At 48.3% G+C, this 21,608-nt stretch overlaps 1 protein-coding gene across 3 annotated transcripts in view; it reads left to right on the top strand.

Moving 5' to 3' along the window:
- Nucleotides 1-72: 72 nt before the first annotated feature.
- Nucleotides 73-21,608, top strand: part of MYO19 (myosin XIX) — a 33,550-nt gene continuing 12,014 nt past the window's right edge. Inside the window, exons 1-14 of one of the 3 annotated variants that reach the window (XM_039256329.1) lie at nt 73-630; nt 1,276-1,426; nt 2,656-2,808; nt 7,068-7,206; nt 7,672-7,820; nt 9,530-9,643; nt 14,223-14,355; nt 15,026-15,095; nt 15,629-15,731; nt 16,351-16,447; nt 16,589-16,665; nt 18,987-19,077; nt 19,500-19,671; nt 21,351-21,424. In XM_039256329.1, the coding sequence (XP_039112260.1) occupies nt 2,797-2,808; nt 7,068-7,206; nt 7,672-7,820; nt 9,530-9,643; nt 14,223-14,355; nt 15,026-15,095; nt 15,629-15,731; nt 16,351-16,447; nt 16,589-16,665; nt 18,987-19,077; nt 19,500-19,671; nt 21,351-21,424 (1,231 nt within the window). In that variant the 5' untranslated portion in view covers nt 73-630; nt 1,276-1,426; nt 2,656-2,796. Of the gene's footprint in view, nt 631-1,275; nt 1,427-2,655; nt 2,809-7,055; nt 7,207-7,671; nt 7,821-9,529; nt 9,644-14,222; nt 14,356-15,025; nt 15,096-15,628; nt 15,732-16,350; nt 16,448-16,588; nt 16,666-18,986; nt 19,078-19,499; nt 19,672-21,350; nt 21,425-21,608 lie in introns of those variants that run through there. The other 2 variants (XM_039256331.1, XM_039256330.1) reach the window with 2 other exon arrangements.

The following is a 21,608-nucleotide window of genomic DNA, read 5'->3' as shown; positions in this document are numbered from 1 at the left end:
GCGCCTGCGCTTCCCAGCGGGCGGATTCTGCGCGCGCGCTCCGCCCAGGACAGGAGCAGTCCCCAGCCCGGAGGTCTCTCCGTGCCTGTTCTTTTTTGTGGTGGGCTTGTCGCGCCCCGGTCGATCAGAGGAGCTCCGAGCGGAGCTGGCGCGTCACGCGCCTCACCGCAGCCTCTCGAGCCCTTTGACGGGGCTCTGGCGGAGTGGTGGGGTCCGAGGGCCCGGCTCAGTGTTAAACCACGGCGTCCTCTACTGAAGGACTCCACGGCCCTGTGAGGCCCCGGAGGCCCTGCCTCCCGCGCTTCCCCCGCCAGAACACGGGAGGCCTGCGGCTCATCCCCGTCTTTTCCCAGATTCTCAAAACAGTTTGTCCCCTCTGAAGCCCTATCTCAGACCCCAGCATCCCCAGCGGACCACGTGCGCCCCGCGCTGCCGGTGCGCGCCCCGCGTCGGGGGAGGAGCCAGCCCGCTCGGGCCACTGTGCCAGAGCGGCAGCCGGCCGGTGAGCTCTGGCGGTCCAGGCTCCTCTCCACCCCCGCTCGCTCCCGCCCTCTCCTCTTCCCTCCTCTCCCCAGGCTCTCCCGGCCCGCCAGCTTTCGCGTCGGCGTGGCGGCTCAAGCCGTGGGACCGGTGAGTGTCACCCCTAGCCCAGATCCGAAGCGCGTTACTACCCTGAAGGTGCAGTTTTGTCCCTGGAGCGCTGAGGAACAGGGGGCGTCTTCCTCTTCCTTTTCCCATTTCCTTTTTGACCGTCTCGTATCTCAAGACGGGACAGCCCAGCCCCTGGCCCCTGCCAAGAACAAGAACCTTTCATGGTCACCCTCCACCTCTCCACATTGTTGGCAGGAGGCGGCCCGAAGTCGGGGAAAGGTCTCAGCTGGTAGGCTGAGTCCCGGCTCCTGCCCCTCTCGCCTTCCTAGGGACGGAGAAGGGGCGGCTGGTCCCGGGAAGCGTCAGGGCAGCCGCGCCCTTGGTTGGGGTCACATCCACCTTCCTGGGAAGGACGTACTCTCCCCGTGCCAGGTGCTTCCGGAGCGGCATCCGAGCCCTAGTCCCGGCGGGAACCTGGTCCAGAGAGGAAGCCCTGGTTCCCGCCGGGAAACTGGTGGCGGTCCCCCTTAGGTTCCCAGGACCCTTACCCAGGTCTTCTCGTCTGCCCTTCCACTGTCCTCTAAGCCCAGGACGAACCTGAGGCTGGGGAGGAGGAGCTAGTGATCAGGTTGCTTCTTGCCTTGCTGTTTCATCTGTTCATTACCATCACCCTTCTGCCCACAGTGGTCACACCCGTTCCAGAAATTCTTGGCTGGTAACCGCGAAAGTGGGGAGAGCAAGAGCTGGGAGAACTGGAGAAAACCGCTCTCATCTGACGCTGGCTAGGAAAGGAAGCTGCATTGTAATAACCAACTTTTGCAAAGCTTTTTCTGAGGTACTAGCCTGTTTGATCCTTAACTCAGCATTTTGAGGTACTAGCCCGTTTGATCCTTAACTCAGCATTTTGAGGTGTAGATACTCGTATTCTTTTTTGCAAACGAGTAAACGGAATAAGGTTTAGAGACCTCGTGTGATCTGCCTTTCAGGAGTTGTGGTCTTTGGTTTCTAACTCCACAATCTATTATGCTCCCCCTTTGATCCTCTTAAAATGAGCTTGGAGTTGAGGGAGCTTTATTCTCCTTGACCCCTTAGGTTGTCCTCTTCATAGCTGTCCTGTGGACAGCATATGGTTCATGTCCAAGGTGAATGTGCCCAACACATTTCCGATGCCCTTCTCTATCCTTTTACCAGTTTCCATGAAGTCCCTATGCCTGAGTCCTTTTAAATGCTACATGTATTCAGAGCCTCAAAAAACTCTCTGCCTGGGTTAATTCATTATAGACACCCCTCATCCTCATCCCTCCTTGCTAGGGAGGTGTGAGATCTGGGAAATTTTGAGTCTGAGGGTCACTTACAATTTTTCAGAGATTGGCCTGGGTACAGCTTCACAACACCCCTGTCTCTGAGACAGATGTTCCTTTGAAATCCTTGCTGTCTTAATGTTGACGCTGGGCTGTTCCACCTGATTAGTGCCCCCAAATGGATTATCTGTCTTTAGTAGTAGTACTACCAATATTCCCCCTCTGAGTGAATTTTCAGATTTGTACTCCATAACACGGACCTTCACAACCCACCTGAAGGTTACCTTGTAAGGTAGATTTTCAAGATGAGGGATCAAGGTGGGTCAGGAAGCTGATGTGGCTTTCCTGTGAATCACTGAGCTATGATTTTGCTTCCCTAGAGCATCAGGAATTGACTCCAGCCTCCCTGCTCTATCAATTACTGACTGCACTAATATAGGATATGGAGATGATAGGACACGAGACTTCTCTGTCTCCCAGCATCTTCATCTTCCATGGCACACTGACTCAGAACATATGTAGCCCTACCTCAAACCCCTATAGTAAAACTGGCCCTGAAGGAGCCCTGGGAGCCTCTGAAGGTTCTCATAAAAGTTTTCTCTGTTCCCTAATTGGCAGGGGATAGGGCAGACTTTTCCTCTTTGCCCAGGCTTGCCCTTTTTCTCATTGTGGTTCCTCATGCTTGGTGGGAGGAGCAAGAGTGAGTCATTCTGGAGAAGCCCTTAACCTGTGCGTGGCCCTTGTCTTCTCTCCCATGTTATAGGCTCTGGGCGTGACTCTTCTCAGATTCCTCCAGAACTGAGCCCTTAGCTGGACCCATGCTCCAGCCTGTGGCCCCATGACCAGGTTGATAGCACTCCTTGTGCCTGCGACCCAGAACCCTGGCTGACCACCTTGAAGCAGGATGCTCCAGCAGGTAAAACTCCACCTTTAGGTAACAGAGACCCTGGAGCACCTAAAGCACCTTTCCATCTGTCTTTTGGCTGAGTGAAGTTTCCACTTGCCTTGACCTGTAAGGGAAAGATCCCTTAAAGGTCTTTCTTTTCTCTTTTCACATAGTCACTCCAGGGCTTTTCATTTGTCATTGAGAAGCTTTTCCTGATACCTAATTTGAATCTCTCCTATTATAGTCTTTAGCTCTTTTTCCTGGGAATGGTAAGATGGGATCAGTAGGGGAATCCTGAGGGCACTTTGATGATTTCATAAGCTTGAACACAGCAAGGGAATCCTGAGAAATGTTCCTGCCAGCCTGAACTGTCGAGGTACAATGGAAGCCTGAGGTTTCCAAGAGGAGGTATTTTTTGAAGGTGAACCTTAAAGAATAATTAGGAATTAGACAGGAGGAGAAGGGAAATAAGTAGTCCAGGCAAAGAAGTCAGCTTGTGCAAAAATATATAGGTGCAGATGCCTATGTAGAAATATAGAAGGATTCTGTCAAATGAATCATGAGTGAGGGGTTGCTACTGTGACATGAAACCATGCCCTTACTCCAGGCCTCTGCCTCCTTAAAAACAGCTACTATGGCCTCAGCCTTGCAGGATTCCAAATAACCCATTTCCTATCCATATCATCCTTCCTATGCACCTCCCTATTCAAAGAGAATGCCAGTAGATATTTGCTGCATTTTTACAGAATGTTGCCAGGCACTGGGTTGTAGCAGATGTTTAAGGTGATACCTGCTCTCCAGGAGCTCACAGTCTAGTGGAGTCCTAGGGAGGTAAGTGCCTGACACTTAAGCAGGATGACCAAGTGTGAAGCCAGGCAGCCTCAAGGGAGCCCTAGTAGACACTACTGCTTGATCATCTTCCAGACTTTTGTATCATGAAATGGGCTTGAGACTGCAGAGAAACAGGCAGGACAATTGTCTGCTCTGGGTTTTTTCTGTTTGTTTTTAACCTTTTTTGTTCTTATTAAAAAAGCAGCAATGGGGCACCTGGGTAGCTCAGTTGATTAAGCATCCGACTCTTGATTTTGGCTCAGCTCATGATCTCACGGTTTATAGGATCCAGCCCCAGGCTGGGCTTTGCACTGACAGCACGGAGCCTGCATGGGATTCTCTTTCCCTCTCTGCCCCTCCCCAGTTCTCGAGCATACTCTCTCTCTCAAAATAAATAAATAAACATTTTTTTAAAGCAGTAATGTTCATCATAACCATACTAGCAGCTTCTATGTGTTGAGCCTTTGCTATATAGTAGGTACTATGCTAAACATCTTACATGTATAATTTTCTTTAGTCCTCGAACAAGTTACGATGTTATATGTACAGTACTATTGTATACCCAGTTTAGATTTAAGGCTCAGAGAGGTTAAGTGGCTTATTCAAGGTCATATTCACTGTAAGCAGTATAGAAAATATAAGCAAACAGGACGTTAAAATTTAATATGGGTGCCTGGGTGGCTCAGTTGGTTAAGTGACCGACTTTTGATTTCAGCTCATGTCATGATCTTAGAGTTTATGAGTTCAAACCCTGCATTGGGCTTTATGCTGACAGTGCAGAGCCTGCTTGAGATTCTCTCTGTGCCCCTCCACAACTCATGCATGCACATGCTCTTGCTCTCTCGGTCTCAAAATAAATAAACCTTAAAATTACCCATAGTTTTACTACCCAGAGATAACGTCTTAGAAAATATCCTATATTTTTTCCCTAAATGTATATTTTTATTTAGTTATTTTTTATTTTTTTGCTTATTTATTTTTGAGAGAGAGAGAGAAACAGAGCATGAGTGGGGAAGGGGCAGAGAGAGAGGGAGACCCAGAATCTGAAGCAGGCTCCAGGCTCTGAGCTGTCAACACAGAGCCCCATGCGGGGCTCGAACACAAGAACCGCGAGATCATGACCTGAGCCGAAGTCAGATGCTTAACCAACTGAGCCACCCAGGCACCCCATCTAAATATATATTTTTAAAAAAATTTTTTTATGTTTTATTTATTTCTGAGAGAGAGAGGGAGAGACAGCATGAGCAGGGGAGGGTCAGAGAGAGAGGGAGACACAGAATCTGAAACAGGCTCCAGGCTCTGAGCTAGCCAGCAGCACAGAGCCTGACGCGGGGCTCGAACCCACAAACCATGAAATCATGACCTGAGCCAAAGTCGGACGCTCAACCCACTGAGCCACCCAGGCGCCCCTCTAAATATATATTTTTAAAACATTTGAAGCTATCATACTTTTTTGTAACCTATTTTATTTCATTGTAAGGATATACTATAAAATGTCTATCATTTGGGTTGTTTTCATTTTCTTTATAGTTATAAATAGCTGCATATATCTGAATATTCTCATGGCCTTTACATAGGATCATTTTCTAAAAGTAGAATTGCAGGCTTAAGAGGCATGTGTAGTTTTTAGGCTTTGATATATTATTACCTAATTAAAGAAGAGGTGCTTTTAAAAGAATAATAGCTAACTTTTGGGGCATATGCCAGGTGCCTTCTCTAAATACTTAATGTAGCTAGCTCACTAGGTGCTGCCACCATTCCCGTTTTACAGATGAGGAAAATTGAGGGACAGAGAGATTAAGAAACCTACATAGCATTGTATAACTAGGAAGTGGTAGAATCAGAATTCAAATCTAGGCACTCTAGCTTTCAGGTTCAGGTTCTTGACCGTTAATACTTAGCTACATCTCTGGTTGGATCAGAGCTGATCACAAATGAGGGCTCAGTTTGTGATTTTTACCCCTCTAGAACAGAGGGATTTGCATGGATCCAGCCATGCTCTGACTTCAGCATTTATCCTGGAGGCCAAGAGCCTATCTTGTGGATTATAGTGGGCTGAAATTCAGAGAACAGGCAACATTTTTGGAAAGAAACTTGTTGTTGGGCCTCTCAAATGGCACTTGACACCTTGGCTAGAGGCGTTTGAGCTTTTATTGTTCACTAATCTCCTTGGAAACCTACACATGTCATATCATGTACTCCTTTCTCCTAAAGCAAATTTCAGCCAGGTACTACTCTCTTATACTCTTCACCCCATCTTTTCTGCAGTTTTCAGAGAGATGAGAGGAGAAGTGGGACCATGAGATGAAAATGGAAAGAGAAAACATGTGGAAAGTGTTGGCGTAAAGGATGGGCAAGGGAAAAGGAGAAAGGGCCTTTTCCTCTTGGTGCCTATTCTTTTTTTTTTTTTTTTTAATGTTTATTTCTGAGAGAGAGACAGCGTGAGCAGGGGAGGGTCAGAGAGAGAGAGGGAGACACAGAATCTGAAGCAGGCTCCATGCTGTGAGCTAGTTGTCAGCACAGAGCCCGATGTGGGGCTCGAACCCACAAACTGTGAGATCATGACCTGAGCTGAAGCCGGACGCTTAACCGACGGAGCCACCCAGGCGCCCCTCTTGGTGCCTATTCTTAACCTCATCCAACTTCCAAGCCAGGCTCCCTCTCAAAAAGACCCAGGGCAGATGAAACTAATTAAATAGCCAGGCTAAATTTAAGCCCTGAGAGCCAGATGATGAAGGTATGGGGCTATCTCACAGCTGATTTTTCATCACAAGCTAACTGGTCTCTTTCAAAAAAGGCCCAAAACATGATTCTTTTTGTGTGTGTTCCTATAGCAGCCTACAACCTTGGGCCCTACCCCTGCCAGGCCAGTAAGGCTGGTAGCTGGCCAGCCTGAAAGCTGGAGCTCATCCAAAGGAGAGGGGATTGCATTTATTCATTTACTGAGTACACACAATGTGCCAGGCACCAAGTGCTTTGTGTATCTTTTCTGTTTTTAAATTATTATTATTTTTAGAGAGAGCATGCAAGCTGGGGAAAGGGGCAGAGGGAGAGAGAATCCCAAGCAGGCTCCATGCTGTCAGAGCAGAGCCCAACACACGACACGATCATGACCTGAGCCAAAATTAAGAGTTGGATGCTCAACCGACTGAGCCACCCAGTGGTGCCCCTATCTCTTCTTATTTTTCTGACCAGTAGCCCTGTGAGTAAAGTGGTCTTATTTTCTTTTATTTACAAATGAAGAAGCTGTGGCTCAGTGAAGTTAAGTAACTTACCCAGACTCATAGGCTTAGTAAGTGGCAGAACTGAAATTTGAACCCAACCAGCCTATGATATTAGTGTCTGAGGTAGTAGAACTAGAAGCCTGTTTTCTTGCTGCTACACAGACCCGCACCCGTACTTTGCTGCCAGCTGGTCTCAGTCCCAACTTTGATGGCCTTCTTCTCATGCCCTCTCAGATTAATGGCCACAGTTCAGGCTCTGATGCCCAAGGAGGGGAATCCCTCAGAGAAGACCTGCAGGAGTTCCTGGGTGGGGAGGCCCCGTTGCATGAGCTGGATGACCTCACCAAAGTGAATCCTGTGACACTGAAGACAGGTATGGGCCTCCCTGTCCTCAAGAGTGCCATCTCTAAGTGGTGCCTGGCTGGCTAAGTCAGTGGAGCATGTGACTCTTGATGTCAACTCCCATGTTGAGCATAGAGATTACTTAAAAATAAAATCTTACCAAAAAAAAGTGCCGTCTCCAAGAGGGTGGAGGTGTGACGTGGGGATTCAGCACAGCTTCCCCGGGCCATAACAAGGCAGACAGGACTCCTGACCTGGAGCCAAATGGGCTGCTCCAGACCTCTGCCTGGCAGCTGCACCCAGGCTCCCCAGGGCAGACTTTGCTCCAGATTTGGGTCTCATCTTAATTAGATCTTGTACCTATTCATCAGGGAGCTGCTGGGATCTAAAGGCACTTGGCTAATTGCAAAGGTAGTGCTGTTAGGTCAGTGTTTGTCTGTGTGGGTAGTTATGTCTATTTTTGAGCCAGAGTTTGCTAAAGGTGCCTCTGCCTCAGTCCTGAGGTGTTTGCAGGCTCGGTATGCAGTGGACATGTTCTACACCAGTGCTGGCTGCACCCTGGTGGCTCTGAACCCCTTCAAGCCCGTCCCTCAGCTCTACTCACCAGCACTGATGAGGGAGTACCACGCTGCTCCTCAGCCCCAGGTAAGCCTCAGCCACTTCCTGGGCCTCAGGGCTCTGCCATATCCCCCTGGGCCTCCTTACAGCTTCCCAGTGTTATCCACCTATTCACCGGCCATGCAGTAGTTCACAGAGTCTGCTGGTGCCATGGCCCTGCCACCAGGCAATTGAAGAATTTTGGACACATGACAATAGGTGCAAAGTGGGAGATAAATGTTTGTTTAACTGAGTTTGGAACCTAAAATAAGGGTATAGGATAATAGAATTTTTTGTCTTGTGTATGACTTTATTAATAGGAAAGAATTTACAAAGGTATATTTGTGTATTTAATAAGCCGCTTTTTTGGAAAAGTATAAAATTACATGTGATTAGGACTGCCTTAGAAAACTTGGCATGTGTTCCTCTTCGCTGAGAAAAATGGGAGTAATAAAATGCCGATGGGATGGAGGTGGTGCAGACAGGGAATAGGCTAGTTGGTGTTTAAGTGCATGATGTGTTCAGAGAAAGGCAAGAGCAAACTTGCTGGCAGGAGGGCTGCTGCCAAGGAGAGAGGCAGTAAATGAGATGGGAGATGAGATAAGAAGGGTCTGAAGCACCATGGCAGGCGGAATGAATCCACAGTGCTTCGTCCCCAGGGACTGACTGGAGCTGGAGGAGTCAGGTTCAGGAAGGTAAAACAAGATATAGGGAGACCAGTTGGAAGCTTTTAACAGTTCAAGCAAGAGGTGGCTGGAGCAGGGGCAGGTGCAGAGAGGGATGGCTCTGACACCCTCCAGAATGGTGCCTTTTCCTTCAGGAAGCTGTGGGTAGGTGGTAATTGCTTGGCGGGCAGTTTTGGGCTGGCTAGGCATACAGATGGCCTCGCCCTCCAGAAGCTCATGCATGGTTAAGTATCCAAGTGGAATCCTTGGGAAGTCTGCCCTGAGAGCCCATATCTCACTGATTGACTCCTTCTTCAAAGGCAAAAGCCATATCATGGTTTCCTATTTCCCCAGTGCCTGGCTTAATATCCAGTACATTGAGGTTAAGAACAGTGGCTTTGGAATTTAAATCACATGGTTGTATTTACTTGCTGAGAGGCCTTGGAAAGGTTATTTAACCCTTCCAAACCTCAGATTTCTCATTTATACAATAGGATTAGCTATCCAACTAATGCACAGATTTTTTAAAAATTTGTAAATGTTTATTTATTTTTGAGAGAGACAAGAGTGCGAGCAGGGGAGAGGCAGAGAAAGAGGGAGACACAGAATCTGAAGCAGGCTCCAGACTCTAAGCTATCAGCACAGAGCATGATGCGGGGCTCAAGCCCACAAACTTATCATGACCTGAGTTGAGGTCAGATGCTTACCTACCTGAGCCACCCAGGTGCCCCTAATGCACAGATTTTTTTAGGCAGTAACTTGTAGGAAGATTCTTTGCATGCTGCAAAGTACAGTAGCATAAAATAAGAAACAGCAAAATAAGACTATTAAGGTAAGATAAGATGGGAGGACAGAGTGTTAAGGTCAGACTGGTCAAGGCCAGCACTGCTTCCAGTCTGAGAGAAGATGGGTGATTATAGCCAGCATAGGGGTCTCATAGTTGGGTCTAACAATGTTCCATCCAGGAAATTTTTCTAGAGGAAGCCTCCTGGTACTGCTGTTGGCAGCCTCCCCATTTCAGCTGTCATTGGATCAGCCACTCCTTGGAGACACTTGTTCCCTCATGTGACCTTTCACCCCTTGATGTTCTAGAAACTGAGTCCTCACATCTTCGCTGTGGGTGAACAGACCTACAGGAATGTCCAGAGCCTGATCAAGCCAGTTAACCAGTCCATCATTGTCAGTGGAGAGAGTGGTGCTGGAAAGGTAGGAGGGCCTCTTTCCCGCCCTCTCAACTTCGTGCCTGGTGGGGTGGGTGGAAAAGAAGGAGGTCATTCCTTGTGGAGTCATTTGCTGCCTAGTCCTTTCTATAGTCTGGCTCAAACAGAAAGTCACTGTGCAGTGGTAGGCAAGCACTGGGCAGGAAGTCAAGAGACAGGGTTCTAGTCCAGGCTCCTCCATATAACCCTGGGTAAGATACTTTTTTTCTCAGTCTTCATTTTCTTATCAAAGGTCTCAGCTCTTGAGGTTCCTGGCTGGCTCAGTTGGTGAAGCATCTGATTTTGGCTCAGGTTATGATCTCATGATTCGTGGATGCAGGCCCTGTGTCAGGCTTTGTGCTGAGAGCTTAGAACCTGGAGCCTGCTTCAGATTCTGTGTCTCCTCCCTTCTCTCTCTGCCCCTCACCTGCTCACACTCTGTCTGTCTCTCTCAAAAATAAATAAACATTTAAAAATTTAAAAAAAAAAAAAAAAAGGTCTCAGCTCTGGAGCACCTGGCTGGCTCAGTCAGTTAAGTGTCTGCCTTTGGCTTAGGTCATAATCTCATGGTTTGTGAGTTGGAGCCCGCATCAGGCTTCCTGCTGTCTGCACAGAGCCTGCTTTGGATCCTCTGTACCCTCTCTCTTTGCTTCTCTCTCTCTCAAAAATAAATAAGTAAAACTTAAAAAAGGTTAAAAACAAAATAGAGTCTCAGCTCTGACACCATTGGAAACAGAGGTCAGCTATTGGGATTCCAGAATAGTTGTTAAGAGCACATCAGAAAGGTATTTAGCTTCTGCAGACCTCAGTTCTTTCACTTGTAAAATGACAAGGACAGGAGGACCAACACCTAACTCATGGGACTCCAGTGACAGTTAAATGGACCAGTGCACATAGGCACTTGGTGGCATGCTTGGCACATGGCAGCACTCCTCTATGTAGCTGCGGTGACTTGTGGGAAAGGGTTTATTGGAGGAGCCCACCTGCACCTCTGGGTCCCCCATGATGGCAAGGGCAGTGCATCAGGCCAGCTGTGGGGAAGGACACAAGCATTTGATATGATTGTGTGGCCCCCTAGGTGGCACAACCACAAATGAGATAGAATGTTGCACAGGGATGGTAAAGGAGTTGCACAGCTGGTCAGAGTAGGCCACTGGGCCAGGCCTTGCCACTTTCTTGCCAAGCCTCACCTAGCCACTCCACCCTTCCCACAATGCTTTTATCCTCATAAGAGATTCTTTTTTTTTTTTTTTAAGTTTATTTATTTATTTTTGAGAGAGAGAGAAGTCGTGAACAGGGGTGGGGCAGAGAGAGAGAGGGAAAGAGAATCCCAAGCAGATTCCATGCTGTCAGTACAGAGCCCGACACACGGCTCTATCCCATGAACGGTGAGGTCGTGACCTGAGCTGAAATCAGGTTGGATGCTTAACCAACTGAGTCACCCGGGCATCCCCACAAGGAATTCTTTAGAACATAAAATGCCCCTGCCTATACTCACTCAATACTCAGGGAATTGCTGAGTACTGAGTACCTGCCAGCTTCTAGGCCATGGGCTAGCCATTGAAGAGTGGCAGGGGGAGGAAAAGCGATGAAAAAATGCAAAATATAGCTGTGGGGGTGGTTTAGGCCACTGGGAAAGAAAGGCAGGGAAACAGGTGAAGACAGTAAGCTGCAGGGGTGGCAGCTTGCACTTGGGTGTGGAGAGGATCTTTAAGAGCTCTATTAAGGTAGCCAGTACAATAGCTCATACCCAGCTCCTAGAGGAAGCTCATTGTCCTCCAGAGCAACTCTGGGGCGCTGAGGCTGGACCTGGCCTGAAACCCATGCAACCAAAGTTCTGTAACCCTTTACTGAGCAGCCACTATGGTCATGTGCTGGGTCTATATGTTTTTTTTCATTTTTTTTAATGTTTTATTTATTTCTGAGAGAGAGTGAGCAAGGGAGGGTCAGAGAGAGAGGGAGACACAGAATCTGAAATAGGCTCCAGGCTCTGAGCTAGCTGTCAGCACAGAGCCCGACATGGGTCTCGAGCCCAGGAACCATGAGATCATGGCCTGAGCTGAAGTCGGGCACTTAACCGACTGAGCCACCCAGGTGTCCCTCACTTAATTTTAATAAGTAGTAGCATAATTACATAGTTCAAAAATCAAGCAGTACTGCAAGGCTTACAAAGAAAAATAGCAATCCCACCCCATATCTCTCAAGACTATATTCCCTCTCTCCAGAACCAACTACTTTCACATTTTCTAGCAGTTTATTTGGGTGTTTGCACCTGTATTTTTATTTTTTTTTTATTTTTATTTTTTTTAAATATTTTATTTATTTCTAGGAGAGAGAGAGATAGCGTGAGCAGGGGAGGGTCAGAGAGAGAGGGAGTCACAGACTGAAACAGGCTCCAGGCTCTGAGCTGGCAGTCAGCACAGAGCCCGACGCGGGGCTCGAACCCACGAACCGCGAGATCATGACCTAAGCGAAAGTCGGACGCTTAACCGACTAAGCCACCCAGGCGCCCCTGCACCTGTATTTTTAAACAATATGCTTACATTGTTAATTTTCAGTTTTAGACCTTATCTGTTCATTTCCTACTATGATAAAGACTTAGCCCTGTTTCTCCACCCCCACATACATATGTAATTATGTCATGATTTTTTTTTAATGTTTATATTTGAGAGAGAGAGAGCATGAGCAGGGGAAGGGCAGAGAGAGGTGGAGATAGAATCTGAAGCAGGCTTCAGGCTCTGAGCTGTCAGCACAGCCCCTGACTTGGGGCTCAAACCCAGTAATGGTGAGATCATGACCTGAGCCAAAGTCGGACACTCAACCGACTGAGCCACCCAGGTGCCTCTCATGATTTTTAATTAACATGCAGATTTACAGCCATGTATGTATTGTTCAAGGCAGATCCGTATAATACACTGTCCTTTCTTGTATAATTTTTACTTTCCCTCTGCTTAATAGTTACCATTTTTTTCCACTTGTTTAGTTCTGAATACCTATTATTATTACTAAACTTGTCACCAAAGCTGGGCTGACCTAATAGCAAGTATATTCGGTTTTGTTGGGTTTTTTTTGTCTTGGTGGTATTCTTCCTGGAGCTCCCAAATCTCCTGCTCCCACCTGGACTGGGGGGAGGGCTGGACTGCCAAGGGCTGTTGCCACACAATTATTACCTGGGAGTTTCTCTGCCTTGCTCTGGGGATCCCCCAGTTGCCCTCTGTCCTGTGACAATCCCCTCCCTTCCTGAAGCCCCATAGCTTCAACTTCTTAAGAGCCTTGTTTTTATGGAGCACATTCTATAGTAGCTTTCTGAAAACAGGACATGAAGGGCAAATTTTTGAGTTGTTGCACATCTGAAAATGTTTATTTTGCCTCAATTTTGATGTGTTGGCTGGATTATGTAATTCCAGGTGGGAAATCATTTTCTTTCCAAATTTATAAGGTTTTTCTTCTATATTTGTTGAGTGTTGTGATAGACAGTCCCAGTCCATAATGGTGATTTGGTTTCTTTTCCAAAAGCTTTTAGAGTCTTCATTTTTGTCCATAGGTATTAAAAACTCACAGTGCTGTGTCTTGGTATGGTTTTTTGTTTTTTTTAATTTTTTTTTAATGTTTTATTTATTTCTGAGAGAGACAGACAGACAGACAGCATGAGCAGGGGAGGGTCAGAGAAAGAGAGAGACACAGAATTCGAAGCAGGCTCCAGGCTCTGAGCTAGCTGTCAGCACAGAGCCCAACAAACCATGAGATCATGACATGAGCTGAGCCAAAGTCAGACACTTAACCAACTGAGCCACCCAGGTGCCCCTGATTTTTGTTTTCCATTTGCCATACTGGCTATTTTGTGCAGGTCTTTTTAACCTGAAAACTCATGTTCTTTTGTTTGGGGAAATTTGTATTATGCTAATAATAATTTCCTCCCTTCTGTTTTCTCTTTCTGGAACTTCTCTATTAGTAGGAAGTTTGGTTAATTGTTTAATAGTCTCATTTTTTTCACTTATTTTTCCATCTCTTAATATTTTGTTCCACCTTCTGGGAGCTATTCTCTGCCTTACAATTCTTTTGAATTTTGCAATTGTGTTAAAAAAAAAAAAAGGTTAATTCTAACAGTTCTTTTTCTCTTTTTAATACCATTTTTTTAATGTTTGTTTATTTTTGAGAGAGAGGGAGCACGCATAAGAGCGCAAGTGGGAGAGGGGCAGAGAGAGAGAGGGAGACAAAGAATCCAAAGCAGGCTACAAGCTCTGAGCTGTGAGCACAGGGCCTAATGCAGGACTCAAACTCATGAGCTGTGAGATCATGACCTGAGCCAAAGTCAGACATTTAACTGACTGAGCCACCCAGGTGCCCCTTCCTTTATTTCTTAAAGGTGTCCTCTGGAACTAGAAGCAACAGACGTGAGCAAACCACCCCCCCTCCCATTTCACAGATGGGTGAAGTGGCTTGCCCAGGGACATGGTTAAATTCAGTATTCCTCCATTTGGTCAGCAACATGCCTGGTGGAGAAGAGGGCTCTAGCTGGCACCATACCCTGAGGTCTGGTGGGAGGGAATATGGACTCATCTCCCACAGGGTTGTTTCTGCTACAGACATGGACATCCCGCTGCCTGATGAAGTTCTACGCTGTGGTGGCTGCCTCACCCACATCTTTGGAGAGCCACAAACTTGCAGAGAGGATTGAACAGCGCATCTTGAATTCCAACCCTGTCATGGAAGCTTTTGGTGAGCTTGGTGTCCTCTGCATAGTACCTCAGTTCCACTTCTTGTGGGATTCACCACCTCCCAGGGAGGAGGGGTAGTTCTTTGAGAGGATATCACTCACTGCCTTGGACCCTCAACCTCCCCCTAGGTACACTTGGCCTCCTTCCACTAGAGTCATCTCCTCCTCTAGCCTAGGTAGATGTAACAGTATGCTGGAGAGGACTTTGTGGCTCTCCTGGTTCAAATCCTGTTCTTATATACAGTTTCCTGATGTTTCAGAGAAGAAGGGGACTTGTCTAAGAATGTTCGTCAGTTATTGTCCATGTTGGGACTCAAGCCTAGATGTGTCAGGCTGGGCCCACAGCTGCCCAGATGCAGGATGGAGATAGGTTTGTTGTACCTAGATGTTGTCTAACTCATACTGACAGCTTGTTGATTTTGGTCCTTTCCCTTCAAAGAAGACAGTCCCCGACCACCTAGACTTGCTCATTCCAGTTCATTGCCAGGAAGTTCTAACTCTCCTGAAACGTACTTGCTGAAGCCGAAGTGCCCATTCCCTAGTCCAGTCCCCTGTGATCTGGAAACCCACAAAGGGACCTTTAGGTGACTTGCAGATAGAGACAGACCTCACCTTGGCCCATGAGGACTCTGTAAACATGGAGAGTGATATAAACATAGGTATGATCTGTAGGGAATGCGTGCACACTGAGGAATAACAACAGCAGTCGCTTTGGGAAGTTCATCCAGCTACAGCTGAACAGGTAATGGCTGCTGCCACTCTGGCTGATGGGAAGACTGGGGTGGGGAATTTGAAAGTGGCTGGGGTAGTCTCCAGCCTGGGCTATTCCTGTGGGCAGAACCCGGCTCCTCCTGGCATGTAATGTTTGTGGGATAAATGAGCCTGAAGGTGATCTTTGAACCTGGAGAATTCTAGCTACTCCAGCTTTAGGGACCCAGATGCAGTGTGATTGTCATGGCCTGTGAGTTCCTCCTGGCTTTATCCTTGCTTGGGGGCTTTGAGTTAAACTACCACTTTTCTGGGACTACACCCCCACACATGAAACTGGGGCTTCTGTTCTTGGCTTGGGATGGGACAAAATGACAGGCTTGGTCCTGTCTCTCAGGGGAAATTCCAGACCAGCTAAGGATTTGTTGAGTGGTTGTAGTCAGGACCCACTTTAAGTGGAAGAGCTTTGGGGGGAGTGGCTAGGTTGCATTCTGGGACAAGGTAATACCTAATAAATGGCTATGGAATGAACAGACCACTAATGGGCTCTGGCCTGTTTGTGCCCAGTGCCCAGCAGATGACTGGAGCTGCAGTCCAGACGTACCTCCTAGAGAAAACTCGAGTGGCCTGCCAGGCCGCCAGTGAGAGGAACTTCCACATCTTCTACCAGGTTTGTGTCAGGCTGGGCCTACAGTTGCCCAGATGTAGAGTGGATCTGAGTCTCCACACCCTCCCCTCCACCCCCACTGTGCTCCAGGCCTGCCTCATCACCTGGCTTTCGGTGATCCTGCCCCTTATTCCTGAAAGCTCACGCTGGACTCCCACTCCAAGGATGGTTTTGACATGGAGATGCATTTGCTTTCTCCATCAGACCAAAAGGTCCTTGAGACTGGGACTGTGTCACCCTCATCAAACTGAAGACTCCTAGAATGGCAACTATTTGTAACAGAATGAGGGCTTCCCTAGAACTGTGTCTGATGTGTCTCCCACCAGACTTTGGGTCCCTCAGAGCATGGATAGTATATCTACCTGCTCTCAGATGGGGACTGGGGCTCCCCAGACAGCAGTGCTTTCCTCATCAGACCACAGGCTTCAGCAGGCTTTTTTGCATCAGGTTGGAGATATTCAGAACATTTGTTGCAGATTTTGCCCCAGGCCTGCCCTGGGCTCTGTGCAGGACCTCTCAGCCTCATGATGTCGAAGCATTTCTCCTCATTGCAACCCCAGGCTTATACAGGCCTGACGTTCCTCATACCCAACCTCAGCCACCCACCCACCCCTCCCCACAGATCTGTAAAGGAGCCAGCGTGGACGAGAGGCTCCAGTGGCACCTCCCTGAGGGAGCATCCTTCTCTTGGCTGCCTAACCCAGAGAGGACCTTGGAAGGTAGGGGGAGCCTTGCCTAGCATCCTGGGCTGGCCCGTCAGTACCCACTCACATTCTGCATAGGGCCTGCCTTCTTTACCCATTGAAGTCCCTGTTGACCGTGGGTGTTGACACTGAGCTATGATCTGGATTCCTTTTCAGAGGATTGTTTCCAGGTGACCAGAGAGGCCATGCTTCATTTGGGCATTGACATCCCCACTCAGAACAATATCTTTCAGGTGAGAAGAAAAGACAGATGGACAACCCCTTTCATAGGCCCCTTCTCTGATCTCTGAGGATCTAGGACTTTAGGCCCCACTGTGCAATCTCTAAGGAGTCACTGTTCTCTGTGCAGCTGAGTCTGGACAGGGAGTCAGGGCAGACAGAGCATAGAGAACAGTGATCAAGTGAGCAGTGCTGTATTATAAAATCTAGCACAGTGCCCCGGAGGACAGGGCAAGGTGCCTGGGTCAGTTATCACTGCAGTGATCAGAATAGAGAAGTGACGCCACCACATGTTCATCTAGTGTATTCAGATTTTAAAATCATGCTCCTACCTCTTAGTTCATTTGGGTTTTTCATCAGTCCTATGTGTATAGGGATTTTCCCATTTTGTGCTTGAGAAAACTAGAAAGGTAAAGTAACCTCCCCAAGGTCAGACATCACTATATGGCAAATTGTACCAAATGTAGTAATTCCGACTTCCTACTTTCTTTTCCCTCCTCTCGGATGGAGTACTGACTCATGTGAGCTGGGCACTCACTAGTGGCCTCCCATCTCCCTTCTGCCTTTGCTGACCGGGCTTACTACCTCCCTCCGCCATCACCTTCTCACCCACCAGAACAACAGGAGAAGATATGTAGGATAGGCTGGCGAAACCCCTACGGGAGATGGCAATGCAGTGGAAAGTGACCTCTACCTCTAGATTGGGGCTGCTGAGGCAGGGAGGGGATCATGGCCAGTATGGGCACCATCAGGCTTGGCCAGCGGGACAGCACATGGGGACAAGCCCAGGACAAGTGGACAACACCAGGGGTCTGGACAGGAGTATTGGCTTGGTAGTGTCATTTAAAAAATTTTGTTTTAGAGGTGCCTGGGTGGCTCAGTCGGTTAAGTGTCCGACTTTGGCTCAGGTCATGATCTCACGGTTCGTGGGTTTGAGCCCCATGTCGGGTTCTGTGCTGACAGCCAACTCAGAGCCTGGAGCCTGTTTCAGATTCTGACCCTCTCTCTGACCCTCCCCTGCTCACACTGTCTCTCTCTCTCTCTCAGAAATAAATCATTTAAAAAATTTTTTTAATTTGTTTTAAATGATTTATTTATTTATTTTTTTGTTTATGTGTTTTATTTTATTTTGAGAGACAGAGAGGGAGCGGAGGAGGAGCAGAGAGTGAGGGAGACAAAGAATCTGAAGCAGGCACCAGGCTCTGAGCTGTCAGCACAGAGTCTGACACGGGGCTCGAACTCACAGACTGAGATCATGACCTGAGCCAAAGTCGGACACTTAACTGACTGAGTCACCCAGGCACCCCTGAATGTTTTATTTATTTTTGAGAGAGAGAGAGATAAGAGACCACATGAGCAGGGGAGGGTCAGAGAGAGAGGGAGACACAGAATCCAAAGACAGGCTCTAGGCTCTGAGCTAGCTGTCAGCACAGAGTCCGACGCGGGGTTTGAACCCACGAACCATGAGATCATGACCTGAGCTGAAGTCGGACGCTTAACTGACTGAGCTACCCAGGCACCCCGGCTTGGTAGTATCATGACCCTCTGACCATTGGGCACAGCAGTCTTCTCCAAAGGTAGGTTGTGGCCTGAAAGTTGGTATCATGTGGAGATACCCTGCCTGGGACCAGACAGAGATGACAGGAGAGGCCCTGCTCTCCCCATAAGGGACTTGAGGGTTCCCTAACTGCTGAACCTATGAGTCCTCTCTGTGGCCCCTGGAGACTCATCCTTGTGGATCAGTGAGTGCACAGGCAAGAGAGCACCCACTGTACAGAGACCAAGATCACAGATCCTACCCTGGGCTGCACTGTCAGAAACCTAGTAGTGCTGAGAAAGGACCAAAGGGAACCAGGGCCAACCCCCCACCAGCCACACAGAAATGAGCCTGGTCCACAAGTAACAGGAGTGGTGTTCTCACAGTTTGCTCCTGGAGAAGGGGAGGCCCAAGGACAGACAGTGGGCCGCCCTGGGAGACATCTGAAGTCAGACTGCATGGGTTCGCATTCTGCCTTTCTCTTTTTACAAAGTCTGCTGCCTATAGGCTCGTGATTTAAAGATTCTATATTATTTTTTTAAGTAATCTCTACACCCACCATGGGGCTCGGACTTATAACCCCAAGATTAAGAGGCACATGCTCCACTGAGCCAGTCATAAATCCATATAGGCTTGTGATACAACATTTCCCTGTGTCATCTCTGTCATGGGCATCGATTGGGAGTTTCTGTTACTATTTTGTTCTCATGATTATATTTGTCAGGAGAGGGGCCTCTCCCAGGCTAGGCTTCAGCCCTTGAGAAGGTGCTTCTGTTATGTCCTCTCCTGTCTGCTCAGGTCCTAGCTGGACTGCTGCACCTCGGAAACATCTGGTTTGCTGACTCTGAGGATGAAGCCCAGCCCTGCCAGCTGATGGACGATGCCAAGTGTGAGAACAAGGATGGGGGCCTGTGTATCAGCTTTGGTCACACACCCAGGGAGCGGGGCATGCCCTGTCTGGAAAAGGGCCAACATTAGTGGGACCAAGTGGGAGGCCAGAGGGTGAAATTTGGAATGTAAGGATTCCCTTGATCAAACTATGGATATTACTACTCACCACATCTCTGGTGAGGCAAACAGCAGCATCTCTGTTTTACAGGTGAGAAAAAATGAGTCATAGTATTTACAAAGTGATTTGTCCCACATGTAGCAGTGTGGACTGGGAAATAGAAGTCCTGGGTTCAAGTCCAGACTCTGCTTTGGGCAAGTCTCCTCATGCACCTGAACCTAGGTTTATTCTGTCCAGTTGGGTGACTTCACAGTGTCTTGTAAAGAGGGCTTTTTGGATGGAGGGTTATTTGTCCCTCTCAGGCTCTATCAGGACATCAGCCTCACTGCTGCAGCTTCCAGAAGACCCACTGCTGGAGACACTGCAGATTAGAACCATCAGGGCAGGCAGGCAGCAGCAGGTATTCCGGAAGCCCTGCTCCCGAGCCGAGTGTGACACTCGCAGAGACTGTCTGGCCAAACTAGTCTACGCACGGTGAGCACTGTGGGCCCTGCCCTCCCTCCAAGTTCTCCCCTTATCTGGAGTTGGATCAGACACCATCAGGCAACAGGCCCAGGCCCATGGTGAGGGCTTCCAGATAAAGCATATGAATGGACAGCAGGGAATGAATGGCTTCTGAGTTTTCCCTGGCAAGGCCTTTGACCTTAATTCCAGACTACTCTGCATGGGCAAGTTGCTGTATTCTGGGCTAGATTCAGCTCATTATCAGAGTATAAGAGCCTGCCCTGCCCTTGGCCACGGGTGAGGAAAGCCTACTTAGGTCATCAGAGCAGGCCTCCAAGCTGAGTCCAGGGTCCTCAGAGTTCCAGGTTTAGACCTATGGGTGAGTAGGCTCCTCAATCACCACGTGCCTTGTACTTCATTTCTTCATGTTACCTGATGAAATTGATAGATGGTAGAGCCACAAGCATGGCCCACAGTCTCATCAAAAGTGTGAAGCAAGTGGGAACCCAGAATAGGGTTAAGGTGAGGGTCCTGGCCTTATTTGAGTAGCTACACATTCTGGCCATGTGGTTAAGGGTGATTTCTCACCCTGGGTTCTGAGTAAAGGAGCCTTGGGTGCCAAGTAAGGAAGTCAGGGGGCCCAGAATCTTCCAAAACCATGGGTCAGAACACATTTGTGAAAGTGTGTGCACGCACATGCTTATGAGAACCTGGGCACCTGGGGCGAGAATCTCCCCTGTGTTTCTGAACTTCTTAAAGAGTCAAGAGCCTGAGAAGCACTACTGAGGGATTAAGATCTGCTGAGTTGAACATGGCCTGGGGCAGCTGGGCTCAGACTGATCCCAATTCAGCAAGAGACTCTTCCCACTGCCTCGAAGCTAATTTCAGGCCAAAGACTTTTAAAGACTTTGTGTCAAGTCACTGTAAAATAAGCAGGTAAAATAAAATATGACAACCGTAAATCATGTGAACCTCTAACCATAGAGCACTTCATACATAATAAACATCAGATCATTGTAACACTAGGCCACTTGTTTTCAGTGCCTCAGACAGGTACGTGGAGCCCCTGATGCAAAAACAGAAACCACTGACTGAATTGCAGTAAGCTGCAGAGCAGTCACTTTGAGAAAAATCATAAGAAAGTAATGTACATGTCACCAGCACAGTAACCACCTCACCTTCTCAGGGTGGGGTGCTCCAGAATGCAGAGTGCCCCTTGGCCTCAGGTCACTTGGGGTTGCTTGTGTAGGACTGAGGCGAGGATGTGGCAGGGTCTTGAGCTCTAGGTGCTACACGTCCAGTTTTCAGGGGCACCCAGTGAACTCAGTTCTTTGGAAACTCCACCTAGGCTTGCCTATCCACCCCTTCCTTTCTAGTTAAGACTCTAGCTGGGTGTCTGGCCAAGTGACTGATGGAGTCCCATTCCCTGTCTAGCCCCAGAGTCTATCGGTCCTGTGTTCAGTCTTGTTGGGAGGACAGGCTGGTTCATGCGTCCTAAGAACGTGCATGACCACAAGGCTGCATTCATAGTGGGACAAGATGGGATGGGCAGGGAATGGGAGGAGAGAGTTTGACCCTGTGGCCTGTCCGGCTTGGAATACAGGCCCTTGAAGAGTGTAGCACCCTGGCTGGAGGAGCAATTTTGCCAGCCCTCAGGCTCATCTGACCTCTCACCAGAGTCCTCTCTCCCTCCACCCCCATCCCAACAGGCTGTTTGACTGGCTGGTATCCGTGATCAATAACAGCATCTGTGCAGACCCTGACTCCTGGACCACTTTCATAGGTAGCAGGGGCTCACCCTTCCAGGAGAACTCCTTCAAAAAAAAGAGTCCACCGTGCAACTCTAAGCAGCTCTTTTTCCTTCTCTGTACCCTTATCTCCTCATTGTCCACCACTGTCTGGGCCAGGGTGTCTCTGTGCTCTTGGTGCCCACATCTGAGCCATCCATAGCTCTCCAGGCAGACTCA

This window comes from Hyaena hyaena, unplaced genomic scaffold (assembly GCF_003009895.1).
Source record: "Hyaena hyaena isolate Hyena2069 unplaced genomic scaffold, ASM300989v1 scaffold_568, whole genome shotgun sequence".
Taxonomy (NCBI): domain Eukaryota; kingdom Metazoa; phylum Chordata; class Mammalia; order Carnivora; family Hyaenidae; genus Hyaena; species Hyaena hyaena.
The sequence above is the reverse complement of the archived record's forward strand: the minus strand, read 5'-3'. Positions and strand labels throughout refer to the sequence as shown.